This window comes from Spea bombifrons, chromosome 5 (assembly GCF_027358695.1).
Source record: "Spea bombifrons isolate aSpeBom1 chromosome 5, aSpeBom1.2.pri, whole genome shotgun sequence".
Lineage (NCBI taxonomy): Eukaryota > Metazoa > Chordata > Amphibia > Anura > Pelobatidae > Spea > Spea bombifrons.
In genome coordinates, this window is record NC_071091.1 from 43,167,013 (window position 1) to 43,182,845 (window position 15,833).

At 41.5% G+C, this 15,833-nt stretch overlaps 1 protein-coding gene across 1 annotated transcript in view; it reads left to right on the forward strand.

The window, feature by feature from the left end:
* The window catches only part of ADCY1 (adenylate cyclase 1), an 854,652-nt gene that overhangs the window by 762,523 nt on the left and 76,296 nt on the right, over window positions 1-15,833 (forward strand). Inside the window, exon 19 of the mRNA XM_053467783.1 lies at window positions 13,061-13,175. Coding sequence (XP_053323758.1) covers window positions 13,061-13,175 — 115 coding nt within the window. The remainder of the gene's footprint in view (window positions 1-13,060; window positions 13,176-15,833) is intronic.

The following is a 15,833-nucleotide window of genomic DNA, read 5'->3' on the forward strand; positions in this document are numbered from 1 at the left end:
GCATGCCTGGGGTGTGCTCCTCCCGCATGACATGTCCATCCCACCAGCCATGAAAACGCCTGGTCAAGATGCGGCGCGAATGGGCCCCATAGGACACCCACCTTGCCCTTTTTCTTGCTGCCAGGCGTTGCTGCACCTCACGGATGACCGTTTACAGGACTTCTGCTGCAACAACTGGTCCCTCTAGTAAACCTGATTAGACTGGGACAGTTCTTCTATTATGCGATTGTGAGCTACTTTCTGTACTAAGCGGGTGGGCACAGGGTTTACAAAGCTTTTGTTACCTTTTCACCTTGTACCTCTACCACTGCGTCCATTATATTACTTACACCCTGCTTGCTACTGGGGTTGTAGAACGACGGATGCACTCTTAGTGCTCGTCTCTTATGGGTTACCACGTTCCGGGGCTGGTGCCCTGTTCTCCGGTGAAGGGGGCTGTATGGAGAACACATAGGTGGCTATCACCTGCTTTAGTTTGGTTGTTCTGGTTTTTCTTGTTTTTTTGTTTTCTATGTTCTGTTCTACACGGTGCCTGCGGTTATGCCCAGCTCACAGCTCCTATTCTTATGTTTATACCACGCATAATTCGCTGTCCATTCCATGTTAATTATTATGGCTCCGGAAATTCTTAAGGTTATCTATATGAATGTAAAAGGCCTAAATAGCCATCATAAGCGTCATCTAGCGCTATCTGAGGCCTGCAAGGCCCGTGCCGCTGTCGTATGCCTGCAGGAAACTCACTTCTCACATATCCACCCGCCGACCTTTTCTTCTTGACAATACCCTACACACTACTCAGCCATGGCCTCTACTAAAACGAAGGGGTATCGATCCTTATCGATAAAGATTGGCCCTTTGAATTGATTAAAAAGGTTTCAGACTCACAAGTCCTTTATTGTGGGACGCTTGAATCAACAGGTTGTTACCGTGGTGTGTATATATGCGCCTAATGCTGACCAACTCCCATTCCTATCAATGTGCTTTGAGAAATTTGAGAAAGGTCCAAAAGGGTCGCATATTGGTCTGTGGGGACTTTAACCTCCCTTTAGACCCGGTGTGAGATGCATCCTCTTCAGCTCCCAGGGCCCGAGGTGCACCCCTACGTTGATTATGTTCAGGTTTTCAGGACCTTTTGTTACAATACGGGTTATATGACTCTTGGCGCATCCTGCATGGTACAGAGAGGGATTACACGTTCTTTTCTGAGGCCCATAATAGTTATTCCAGGATCGATTTTATATTTGTCGATAAACTCACTTTGCAAGATGTCCAATCGGTCGGTCGGACCACGCTCCGATGTTCGTGGACTTGCCCTCGGTGGCAGTGGTTAGGGGGTATGGAACATGGCGTTTAAAGGAATCTTTGCTTAATGACAAGGAACTTGTCTCCAACCTCGTCACTGTGACTAAGGATTTTTTCGCTATTAATTATACCCCTGAGGTAGACGTTCCGACGGTTTGGTCTGCTTACAAGGCGTTTATTCGGGGCCATTTCATACAACATACCTCCCGGCTTAGGCGTTTGCACAGGACGACTAACCTCTCATTATTGCGTACGTTGACTTCTCTGGAACTCCAGCATAAGGCCAACCCCAACCCTGTTTCTGCACAGGCACTGCACAAGGCTTGCTCGGAACTACGGGCGCATCTTTTACAACACACTGCTTTTAACTTGCGGAAATCTAGACAGCTATTTTACCGTAAAAGTAACAAGGCTGATACTCTGCTGGCTCGCAAACTCCGCGCCAAAACAGCACAATCCGCAATATCCTATGTTCTAAACAAATCAGGACACAAGGTTGCTAATTCAAAAGCCATAGTAGAGGAATTTGCTGCTTATTACCACGCGCTTTATAACCTTAATCAGGATGCTGATACGCACCAACCCAGGGGAGAAGAAATTGGTAACTTCTTAGATACCCATGGGGTGCGCCATTTGGTGGAGGCCCAACAAAATCTCTTATCACAGCCGATAACGTTAGATGAGATTCAAACTGCAATTAAAGCGCTCAAAGCTGGCAATGCCCCAGGTCCTGAAGGCTCGTCTAATATCTTTTTTAAGAGCCTTCGTCCACATTTAGAGCCTCACCATAACTGCTTATTTAACTTTATTTTTTCTCATGGCACTGTACGAGCCGTGCTTTTAGACGCCCATATTATAACGATTCCCAAACCGGGCAAATCACCAACAAAATGCGAAAACTTTCGGCCAATTTCTTTACTTAATTCCAACATTAAATTGTATTCAAAAATATAAGCGAACTGGTTAAATCAAGTCAAGTAGGCGAAGACGAAGACACACACCACGAAGATCTTCGTGATCGTCTTCCTCTTCGTCTACCACTCTCACCGGTTCCTTCCCCTTCTAACTTACCTTATCTTCGCGGCAGTTCGCGGCAGTTCACGGAGGAGGTCCCTGTAGGCGACCAATAGGCTCATTCGCACTGCCCTGTAACCCATGACAGCGAACCTGCGGATTTCCGCTTCCATGAACTGCCGCGATGCCGCGAAGATAAGGTAAGTTAGAAGGGGAAGGAACCGGGGAGAGTGGTAGACGAAGACGATCACGAAGATCTTCGTGGTGTGTGTCTTCGTCTTCGCCTACGTTTTACCGCCGCTGTCTTCTCTTCGGCGTGTCTTCGGAACGAACACGAAAACGCACTCTTCGTGTTCGTTTTCATGTTCGCCCGAAGACGAATGCACAAGTCTAGTATATAGTAGACTTGGGCACCAGGGGGCTCTTCGTGTTCGTCTTCGTTCTCGTCTTCGGGGGGGGGGAATCTTCGGATTCCACGAATATTCACCTGTTCCTGTCTTCTTTTCGGGCGAATATAGGTGGACATTGTTCGTGCTCGTTTCATCTTCGTTTTCAACCGGCTGCGTAGCAGGGGTTAATACGGGGGTTAAGAACACATCGGCGCAGCAGCAGCAGATGCGTTCGCACCGTGAAGGTACGTGTGTGCGACTCTATTGGTCACCGGAAGGGAGCTGGTCTGGCATCAACAAATTAATTGCAGAACTGCAGAATGCACTTCATTCGTTGATGGCAGGTGAGCCCCCTGCTGAAACGACCAATAGAGTTGCACACACGTACCTTCATGGTGCTATCCGAGGTGTACACAATACACATTGCCCGAAACTGAGGGCCAAGTTCCTCCGAGCAGTTGTCTTGTCTGAGACCTAGACAAATGCTCCAAGGAACTTGGCCTCCTTTTTATCATACACAGTCACACATCCATAGATGTTTAATAAAAGAATAGGGATTATATTACATTTTTAAATCGATTTTGGACCACTTTTAAATACATGCCTAACATTTGCTACCTATTTATAATTGTATACTTTGCAACAACCCAACTTTTACTAGACAGGACTGGAAAAAATCAGGACTGTCCACGAAAATGTTGGGTGTGTTGGCAGGTATGCGAATGGAAAAATGTTGGACAAGAACTAAAAAATAGCTTAGGGTTAATGTACGGTTATGTTTAAGATTATTAGCAGTGCACTGTTTTGGTTAAAGATGTATTATGTCTAAATAAAAATGTAATTTTAATTTTAATGGGTGTTAAAAAAAAAAATAGGGGTTTATTTAATTTTATTTTAATGTTTTATTTATTATTATTTACTTTATTATATTTATTTAATGTTGTAGTGCTACCCTACCCAGCTATACCTACCTACGTGCACTAGCATACCTAGTTTAGCTAAATTTGATGGGACAGGACTGGAAAAAAGCAGGACTGTCCACGAAAATTTTGGGTGTGTTGGCAGGTATGCGAATGGAAAAAATGTGGGACAAGAACTAAAAATAGCTTAGGGTTAATGTATGGTTATGTTTAAGAGTATTAGCAGTGCACTGTTTTGGTTAAAGATGTATTATCTCTAAATAATAATTTAATTTTAATTAGTTTATTTAATTTTATTTTAAAGTTATATTTATTATTTACTTTATTATATTTATTTAATGTTGTAGTGCTACCCTACCCAGCTATACCTATGTGCACTAGCATACCTAGTTTAGCTAAATTTGATGGGACAGGAAAAAAGCAGGACTGTCCCTGAAAAAGTTGGGTCTGTTGGCAGGTATGTGGATGGAAAAATGTTATAGGGTGAAGTGTGAGTTATTGCGTTAATGCTAGTGAGTGTAGAAATGAAGGCCAGGGCAAATAACAGGAGGAAAGGTCCTTGTGAATTGTACGTGTGTGTGTTATGTGTGTTATGTGTTATGTCACTGTGTTATATGTGTTTTTCTTTCCCTCTGGGTGAGAAATGATCCCATCAGCACTAACAGCTTCACATCCCGAATGTTGTGTCCAGGCTGACAGAAATGTTCTCCAACAGGTGTATCTATTTTTTTCTGGTTGATTGTATGTCCGTGGGAATGAAACCGTTTGTGCAAGGCTTGGCCTGTTTCCCCCCACATACAATGAACAACTGGAACCAAACACAGAGGATAAAAAATATTTACAGCAGTACTACGAAAGACTCCAAAAAGCGCTCATCAACATAAGGAAGAATAAATTACAGAGATTAAGACTAATTTCGGGATTTTCAACCTTTTCACTTACACACCAAACAGGGATGTACTGTCTGTACTCTCTAAAGGTCTATTATTGTGCCCAACAAGACCTCTGGACAAAATAACCCTGTGCAGTGATATGGAGGAATTCTTCCGAAAACTTAGACTCAAGGAATTCTTTCATGACAAAACGGACAATGAAACCAGTGACACTATGAAAAGATACAACCAATTGACTACAAAGAAATCCACTTGGACTCCGAAACCAGGATATAACCCTACACTTGACCGATATTTAGAGAGCTTTAGACACAGAGTCAACTCGGAAATATTAGAGAAACAAACCAAACAAACTGCCAACTTAACTACGAAGGAACAGAAGGCCATTAGATCACTTAAGAACAATCAAGACATTACAATTAAACCAGCAGACAAGGGAGGTGCTGTGGTTATTATGGACACTGAGGATTACATAAAAGAAGCACACAGACAACTCTCTGATGACAGACACTATGTCCAACTTCAGGAGGACCCCACAATCACCTGCACCAAAACACTCAAGAAAACCATAAAATAACTGTCAACCAACATCAGGCAACAGGTGGAAGGTTTGGTGCCAACTGACCCCAAAGTGGGCTCCTTCTACATGCTCCCCAAAATACACAAAGAGGGAAACCCCGGAAGACCCATAATTTCAGGGTCTTACAGAAAACATCTCTGGCTGGCACAGTTCCTGATTGCACCATTCTTGCTACCATGGATGTAGAATCCCTCTACACCAACATTCCCCATTGTGATAGTATAGCAGCTTGCCGCAAATACCTAGAACAGGAGAACCTAGGAATGGAACCCATAACACAACTAATACAGTTTATCCTCAACCACAACTACTTCACATTTGGACAGGACTTTTATCTCCAGAAAATGGGGACCACTATGGGCACACGAATGGCTCCACAATATGCTCAATGTTCATGGCCAAACTAGAGGAGGACTACATCTCCACCTGCCACACCAAACCACTGGCATATCTTCACTACATAGACGATATACTAATCGTCTGGACTGGTAGCTAAGAGGAACTCCTCAGATTTCATGAAGACTATAATGCCTTTTATCCTAACATAAACCTGAAACTGAGCTACTCCCGCACTAACTTCCAATTCCTAGACACTACCATCTACATTAAGAACAAGTCCATTCAGACTTTACTCTACCGCAAACCAACAGATAGACCAACCTATCTGAAACACAACAGCTTCCATCCCAGACATACCAAAAATCAATCATATACAGTCAAGCCATTAGATATAACCACATCTGTTCGGATCCTATGGACTGGGATAAACACCTCCAGAATCTCAGGAAGGAATTCATCAACCATGGGTACAGTACTCCCAAATACAGAAAGCCATCAAAATCCCCAGAGAAAACCTCCTGAGATACCAGCAGCCACAAAAAAGAGATTGAGTACCATTAGTGGTAACCTACAATCCACAAATGGAAGCCCTGCGCAAGATCTCAAAGGAATTACAAGAACTCTTGCACACTGATGAAAGACTTCGGACAATATTCCCACATCCCCCACTGCTTTCATTCAAACAGCCCCCCAATCTCAAACAATGGATAGTGAAGAGCACCCTTCACAGGCAAACAGCAAATGGTACCTCTCCCTGCCAACAAAAGAGATGCGAGAACTGTGCATACATCCTTCCCACAGATGAAGTACAGATACCAGGCTCTCACTTACACCACAAAATCAATGGCTGCTTTAGGTGCAAATCATCTATCAACCAGAAAAAAATAGATACACGTGTTGGAGAACATTTCTGTCAGCCTGGACACAACATTCGGGATGAGAAGCTGTTAATACTGATGGGATTGTTCCGCACCCAGAGAGAGAGAAAAATATGGGAGGTCAAACTAATCTGCCATTTTAATACCCTACTCACTGGCCTCAATAGAGACAGAGAATTCATCTCCCATTATAACATTACAAACCATTAATCCTCTCACAATCCGGATTAACTACAAACAATTTATTCCTGCAAACATTTGACACCTTCGTGGATCTGGCATCTGTCAAATGGTTTTATGGCCCCTCTAACCAGCAAAAGATGCTCTGACTGAACCTTATCTGTCTATTAGATCTCTGCTAGTCTGGCTAATTTACTGCTGAGCAAATTCCCCAATACCTCTGTGTTTATTTTAAGCTTTTGTTAATGTGTGAATTGTGATTTTGTATTTAGAAAATTCTGTTTTAGCTTCATTAATGACTGAGGAAGGGACCTAACAACTTGGTCTCAAAAGCTTGCAATTAAACTCTGTTAGCCATTAAATGGTATCATTTTAACTATACTTTTCTCCTGTTCTTATTTAATAAAACCTATGATTGAGAAAAATGCATTTTCTGTTTTTATCTTCTTTTACTTGTCAACCTGCCCCAGTTATGCACATCTGCCCCCCAGATATGCCTTATACCCCCTTATATGCCACACTGCCACCAGATATGCCTTATACCCCCTTATATGCCACTCTGCTGCCAGATATGCCTTATACTCCCTATTTGCCACTTGATATTCCTTTTAATCCCAGTCGGTCCTGTTGTGTCCAGATAATGGTTGAAGATTGTGTTGAAGTCCCCTCCTAATACAAAAGTAGCAGAAATAAAAACATTTAGTATTTCAAATAAAGACATAAAAAAAGATTATTTGGTGCGTCATAAGCTTTAGTCAAAGGGGCAGATCCCTTTGATCCCAGCGCATACCAGGGTTGGCTGCTAGGGCATGATGGAATTGTTTGTCATATCACCACTAAGCCCATCCTCCATACACCTTATACACCATCCAGATACCATCCACTTAATCAAACAATGCAGAGCGCTTCTCTGGTGCTTTTCCCCCTATCACACTTGTTAAGATGGATAAATCTCGGTTTCCTGCAGTGCCTGCACTTTTTCTCCTCTCCTTTTCCTCTTTCTTATTCCCCTTTTTTGTGTCCGACTATTCCTCCAGAGGGTAAAGAAAACTGCTCCACAAATTCCCCCTTTCCTAGGACTCCCTCTGTTTTCACACATTCTCACAACCCTGGGTTGCCAAGATCCGTTTTAATTATTGTTTTGTGGTTCTTGTTTTCTCTTTTTGTATCCCCAGTGTATCACATGCCTTTTTGCCTGAACGGGTCCTGGACATAATCAGTGGCGTCTCCAGCTTTCATATTTATGGGGGGCACATGGGGGGACAGGGACCAAAGTAGGGGGGCAATTATAAAATGCTATAGATATATATATATATATATATACTGTATATAGGTTAGACATCCATTTTTAGCTACATAATATGTATTTATGTCTTTGAAGTAAAGACCTTGATTGAAATATGATTTCAAAATAACAGCTGAACTGGCAGTTATTTTTCATTCTTTAATATTAGACCCTACTGCTAATACATACTAATAATACCCTGCTGCCTAAATATATATATATATATATATATATATATATATATATATATATATATATATATATATATATATATATATATATATATATATATATATATAAATTAGACCCTGCAGCCAATATTTATAAATATTAGCCCCTGTTGCCAATATATATATAAATATTAGCTCCGGCTGCCAATATATTTATATAATAGCCCCTGCTGCCAATATATATATATATATATATATATATATATATATATATATATATATATATATATATATATATAAAGCACTTTCAAAATATGGTCAGCACTCCAGGTCTTTAAATTAACAATTTCTCTTTATTCAAAGTCAAGTCGACGTTTCAGTCATTGCTGACTTTCCCCACGTCCTGGTCTCCAGGTCTTTTTATTTAAAGACCTGGAGTGCTGACCATCTTTTGAAAGTGCTTTATATGGAAACTGCTTGGGAAATTTGGAATTTCACCAGGCTTGGGAAATTTGGAATGGTGTGCAATGGACTTATATATATAAATATATATATATATATATTTACCTGCTGCCAATATATATTGTGACAGAAAGTAGGGGATGATAATGGAGGGAGTGTATATATCCCCTTATATTTTGCAGGGTGGTTACCCACAATAGTTTCTACTAGCCCCAGGGAGGTGTCTTGTTATTAATGGAATTATTCATGTCTGGTATTTGTGTAGTTTGGGTCCCTGGGGTGGAGCACTTGGAGAGTAGGGCGGGCCAGTGCGCCACTCCACATTTTGTGAGCAGCCGAAGACCCTCAGGTGGGAATCCAGTCCGGAGATTCCTGGATACTCACCTAAGCACTCACGAGAGAGAGAGAGAGAGAGAGAGAGAGAGAGAACAAAGTGAAGGGGTATTGTGTCACAATATATATAAAAATATGCCCCTGCTGTCAATATATATATAAATATTATACCCTGTTGTCAATATATTTTATAGTGAAACAATTGTACCCTATGCAAGCATTTCCTTGAGCCCCGCTCCGCGCTCCCTAGCATGCAATCACTCCCTCCGCTGCCACACCAAAAAAAGAAATATTTGCTGTCTGGGCCGGGCATCGATATGTTAATGTGATTTTGCCCCTTTCATTGTTAAGGCTGTGTGTGTCCCAATAAACTGTTCTTCACCTGGACATTAGTCTCGTCTAATGCTTCAGGGGCTTGCTATATCACTCATATCACTTTGCAGGACAATTACAGCACCGTATTTGGCTACGTTTCGGCGGGCTATAGTGCAACTACATATAGAATACAGAGCCAGTTCCTGATCCCTTCCTCGCAGTATTGTCTGGCGCTGGAAGTGGTTAACCCTTGCATTTCCGGGAGGAAGCAAAGAACGGCTGACGGGTGTACCCTGTCAGGGTACAGGGCGTCCCGTCACACACATTAACAATGTCCAAATATTAGCAATGATAGGGAGGATCAGCTTTCACTGCAAATTTAAAAGGCTGAGATTTCCCAGTGGACTGGCCGGTCTGCACAGAGCCTCTGCCAGCCACCTAATGAAATTAAAGCATGCCCAGTGCCTCAGTAACAGTAATAGGTAATAGCTAACAATGCAGAGCTTATGTCAAACATTTTTTTATAGAAGGGCCAACTTTGACAGGCTAATTTATTTAATTTAACAGGCTTTTATTGATTACATTCACTGGGATGGATTGTTTTCTAGACAGAACACAGAAGACGAGTTAAATTCCTTAAAGAACACATTACAGAATTATACACATCAATCTATATCTTTGGGAAACAAATGCAAATTAAAACAATGTGGCTTACTAAGACATCAAATAAAAAAACAAGAAATGGCATTCAGATATAATAAAAATGTACAGAGAGGCCAAAAAAGCCTGCGAAAAAGGAGATTAAAATTCTTTGCTCTATGAAATGGGAAATTTGGTTAGTGAAGACAGAGAAAAGGCAAAATGTTTAGTGCATTTTTTTCTTCTTTTATGTAACCATTACCACAAACATGAGATTGTCTGACACATGGAAAAGTACTTACACTGCAATTAAACCCTCTTAAGGTTGAAAGGGCTCCAGGGCCAGATGATATACACCCAAGGGTATTTACAGAGTTAAGCTTAATTCTTGACAGACCACTAGTTTTGATTTTTGGGGATTCTTTCAGTTCGGGTATAGTGCAAATAGACTGGCATAAAGCAGATGTGGTGCCCAAATGTAGGAAGGGATCAAAATCTCAGTCACTACATGCTTGTGAGCTTGACATCTGTAGTGAGAAAATTATGTGAGGGGTTGCTAAAGGCATATATTCAAGATTACATCTTGCATCAGCATATTATTAAAAGTCACCATGGGTCTTGTGAAAGATAGATGTTGTCAAACCAACCTCATTTTGGTGACAGTAGTCAGTGGAGCCCAGCTTTCTAATCACAATGTGATTAGTAAAGTAAAAAAAAAAAGAAAATAAATACATTTGAAAAAAAATAAAACAAATTGGTAATACCGTATTTGCTTGATTATAAGACGACCCTGATTATAAGACGACCCCCCAAAATCTGAATATTAATTTATGAAAAAAAGAAAAAGCCTGAACATAAGACGACCCTATAGGAAAAAAGTTTTACCAGTAAATGTTAATTCATGTAAACTATGTGAACAATTGTTTGTTAATGAAAGCTACGATTAAGAAAAATATTTTGTTTTTATTTCCTTTTTTTTTGCACATCTGCCCCCAGGCTTGCCACTCTGCCCCAGAAATGCCTTATACCCCATATATATGCCACTGTGCCCCATGATATGCCTTTTAACCCTCTAAATGCCACTGTGCCCCATGATATGCCTTTTGACCCCCTATGTGCCACTCTGCCTCCAGAAATGCTTTATACCCCTATATGCCACTCTGGCATTTAGAGGGTTAAAAGGCATATTATGGGGCAGAGTGGCATATAGAGGGTTAAAAGGCATTTCTGGAGGCAGAGTGGCATTAAGGGGGTTAAAAGGCATTTCACAGAGCACTCTGCCTCCAGAAATGCCTTATGCCCCCCATTTAACACTCCCCCGCTTACTCCAAACTTACTGGTGCTTCTGCACGCTGCCCGGACTAAGCACCGGGGACTCAGAAGCACCGGTAAATTGACGCGGGGGCATAGCACTGGAGGATCCAGGTCCCCTGCATCTGAATCCCCGGTGCTTAGTCCAGGCAGCGTGTAGAGCTCTACGCAAATCGCGTAGAGCTCTACACGCTGCCCGGACTAAGCACCGGGGACTCAGAAGCACCGGTAAGTTGGGAGGGGGGGCATAACACAGGAGGATCCAGGTCCCCTGCATCGCTGCAGGGGATCTGGATCTTAGTCTCATAGTCAGACCTATTTGAGGTCTGATTATAAGACGACCCCCATTATAAGACGAGGGGTATTTTTCAGAACATATGCTGTTACACAGTTAGTATTCTCATTATTGTAGATGGGAATTACATAGTTTATTCTTTAATCCATTTACTATGGATTTCTCTATGGTTAGCTGCCATCTTCTGGCCCTTTTTGGTAATGCACTTATCACACATTTCCTTTGCACGTAAACCCCACCCCTGCTCTCTAGTGAGGCACTTCCTGTATCATAGCTGCTTGTATCTGCCACATGTAACAGGGACACATGTATTCTTCATGCTAAGCTAGGAAAGCATCATCTTTTGACCGCATAATACTGAAATCCATTCATTCTGCTGTATTCAGTTGCTTGTTGTACAGAATAAACCAGCTCTTGGATGAAAACCGGTATTGGTGAGTTCAGCTATCTGACAAGGATTGTCCGCAGTGGTTATATCTACTTATTCAGGCCAGGCATAGAGGTCTTACAAGGGATAGATCGCTATCACAACAATCGGAGTCAGAATAGAACATTTGCTCTGGAAAAAACCTTGTCTTATAATCGAGCAAATACGGTATGTGAAAATAATAAAGAAAGCCCTTCTTGTCCTGAAAAAGCCAATACATAACTTGTGTGTGTTCATTAAATGAGAGAGAAGAAAATTACAGCTAAACACGAGCACCGCAGAAATGTTAAAACAGCCATTGTCACGAATTACAAAAAATACATTGCTCAGAGATTGCTTGATATATACTGCAACAATGGAAGGACATAATTGATAATATAATGCCTAATTATTTTGTTATTTATTAGAAAGTGACATATGCAAATTCACATTTTTGGTTCATTTTTGACCCATTCATTTTGGGACAATGAATTCCGTTTTCCTGCCCGTTTGTTTCAGACAAAAATCGGGCCCATTTTAATTTCAGGAAGATGCCCTTACTTACTTACTCTCACTGACTCTTTCGCACCCTCTTGGACTCACACCCTCTCACACAAAGTTATCTTAGGAGAAAATGTTGGAGCTTCTGGTGACGTCCTCTCGCCGATCCACCAAGTAGGGGGAGAGGACATCACAGGAAGGTCCGCCATTTTTCCTAGCTTTTTTGCTTTCTTTTTAATGCATTTCATGGGGGTCTGGCCTCCTTTCCTGAGATTTGTACAAGTTGACAAAATCTGCAAAATTCACTTAATTTTGCATTTGTACAAATCCAAATGCACAAGTCTAGTAAATATACTAGGCACAGTAGACCCTTTATGCCATTTCTTTCTCTAAAACAACATAAACAAAATTTTTATGTATAAACAACATAAAACACTATTATAAAATAAGTTTCCTTGTCTTTGTAAATGCTCAGTTGCTGTCAATAAAAGCATTAACTGACTATTAAGGTCTTGAATTAGAACAAAAGACATAATTAGTGATGGTGTACAAACATTTTGACGAGGAGTTACAAATATCTAAGCTCATAATAACTAACATATGACCTTTTATTTAGTGTACTCAAAATGTACTCAATTTCGGGAAGTGGTAACATTTTTGTACACAGTAGTCTACTAAGCTGGTTTTATAGTTTTCTCCTTCAAATAAAATATTTATTCATTAGAAACGACAAGGTATATTTATTTTGTTAAAGTGTGATGTACATGGGATAATGGTGTGCTTAACATTACTAAATTTCACAGGCTACCTACCATTCTGTTTTGAAATGTTTGTTTTTCTATTTACAGGTGAAAAAAACAATTTATTGCCATTTAAGTACACTGGCGGATTTTGCAATAGAAATGTTTGACGTTCTTGATGAAATCAACTATCAGTCTTATAATGACTTTGTCCTGAGAGTAGGTGAGAGAATTTTGTACAACTTTTTCAAATAGAACAAACTTTAAGACAATAAATATGTCCAATACTGTTACACTTTTTTCTTATCTATCAGCAAAACTTACCATTACTTACATTCATGGATCTGGCTAGTAAGACTGACTGCCTCCGCTGACTTGTGCTCCCTTAGCCTGGAAGAACACACTATTTCCCCGCTTTCCAAGTTACTAGCCAAGACTCAGTGTACAGTATAAAATTAAGAAAGCTTTATTGTACACGGGCACGGATATATACCGTATTTGCTCAATTATAAGATTTTTTTTTTCAGAGCAAATGCTCTGTGAGAGTATGAATTAATGTGTGGATGAATTTGTGAGAATGCATTCATGAATATGTGTAAATGATTTTTGTGAATGAGTGAGAATAAATGATTGTGTGAATGAATTATGTGAATGAAAGTATGAATTAGTGAGTGACTGTAAAATTATTTGTATGTGTATGTCAGGTACTTACCCTAGCCAGCGTTCCCACGCTGAAACGCTGCCTCGTGCTGCCTCTTCTCATCCCCTGCTCAGCAGCGAGCAGGCTCTCTCCAGCGACACTCTCCCACAGCTGCAGCCATAGGTTAGCAGGAGTGAGGGGGCGCTCACTCACTTGTTGCCATGGAGACGTGTCTCTCTCAAGTTGCCGGTAGACACCAGCTGTACATAGGACGCGCTCCAGAGTTGCCATAGCAACGCGTTTCATACGCTATTGTCATTTTGGCGCCAAATTTGAAAGTATTTAAATGCTTCACTCCCAGTAACCTTTGCTGAAATATCAGTTGAAGTTGGATTCCTATACTGAAGCGTTCTCTGTTTTTTGACCCTTTGTGTATCAGACCCTATTTACGTTACTCTGACTATTGACTACTTGCAGCCTGCCTTTAACCCTTGCTTTGCATCTTGACTCTGCCTCGTGTGGATTGGTTTCTGCTATTAGGAACCCTCTCGCTTAACAGCTCGCTTATTGATCGTGATAGTATACTTCAGCCATTACTATGGTTCCTGCAGGCCTCCAAGCCACACTCTCAGACATAAACCAAAAGATGGAAAAGCTGACCCAAATGATGATGGACATGCAAGCTCAATATGGCAATCTTCATAATGAAGCAGCTGCTCCTATTAACCCTTCTCCACCACCTGCTCCCTCCGTTGCGGCATTAGAGTCAGGACCACACGTTTCGTTATCATCCAAATTCATTGGAGACCGTAAGACCTTCCGTGGGTTTATTACGAATTGAGAGCTCATGTTTTCTGGTAAACCATAATTCTGACTCAGTGAAGATGGATGATTCTGTTGATGAAGGGTGAACCGGCAAATTGGGCACATCGTTTATTATCGTCAGATGATCCTGTTATTCATAATTACAACTGCTTTGTCGCTGCTTTGTCCCCTTTATACAATGACCCGCATCACCACACTCCTCAGCATATTTAGCTATGAGAAGCTTATCACAAGGCCGCCGTCCAGTAGAAGAGTACATTACAGAGTTCCGATGAATCGCTACTGATACCAAATGGAACAAATACGCCCTCACTGACCAATTTCGTCTAGGTCTTTCAGATGCTATTCGTGATGAGTTGGCACACGGCCAAATTCCCGATAAGCGTGAACCTCTCATGTCTTTGGCTCTGTCTACTGATCAGAGACTGCGAGAACGTAGGGCAGAGAGACATCGTCCCTGGACTCCTGCATAGAGAGCACCTACGGCTCGTCCACATGATCCGCCTCCTACGCACTCACTTTTGCCAAAGGCTGAACCTATGCAAATCAGGCTAGCCAGATGGTCACTGTCCTTACAAGAAAAGAACAGACGCAGGAACCATAACTTATGCCTATATTGTGGAGCAGATTCCCATCTCCTGCCTGCCTGCCCTATCTGCCCTAAAACACCAAGGGGTGAGTCCAGAAATAGATCCTATTGTATTTTGTCCGTACTTTTGGAGACAGCTACTCACCTATCTGCCAAGCCATCATCGATTCCGGGGCAAGCAGGAATATAATTGACAAAGAATACCTTTCTATGCAGAATATACCTACTTCTTCTAAGAAACATGAGATATTTATTCAAACCATCGATGGCTCACCTGTGTCTTCCGGACCCGTGGAATTAGAGACTGTTCCACTCACCTGTTCTAATGGACATACTGAAAAAATAACATTTGACGTCATCAATTCCTCTTTATTTCCACTAATCCTGGGTTTTCCCTGGCTCAAGAAACATGATCCCGGCATTCATTGGACCACGGGACTAGTCACATTTTCATCCCCATTCTGCACCTGCCATTGCCTGAGTGTTGCACATATTACTCTTCAAACATCTCCTGCTGTAGCCAGAACCTCCATCCCCGGTATACCGTCATGCTATATGGAGTTCCAGGATGTGTTTGACGAAAAAGAAGTTGACTGTCTCCCGCCACACCGATCGTACGATTATCCTGTAGACCTCATAACTCTCTAAAACGATCTAAAATTCCTTACGGCCCTATATACCCCTTGTCGGAATCAGAACTTAAAGTACTACGAGACTACCTTGACAAACATCTGGCCAAAGGTTTTACTAGTCCGTCCACCTCTCCAGCCTGGGCAGAGATATTCTTTGTAGGAAAGAAGGATGGGGGTTTAAGGCCCTGTGTGGAC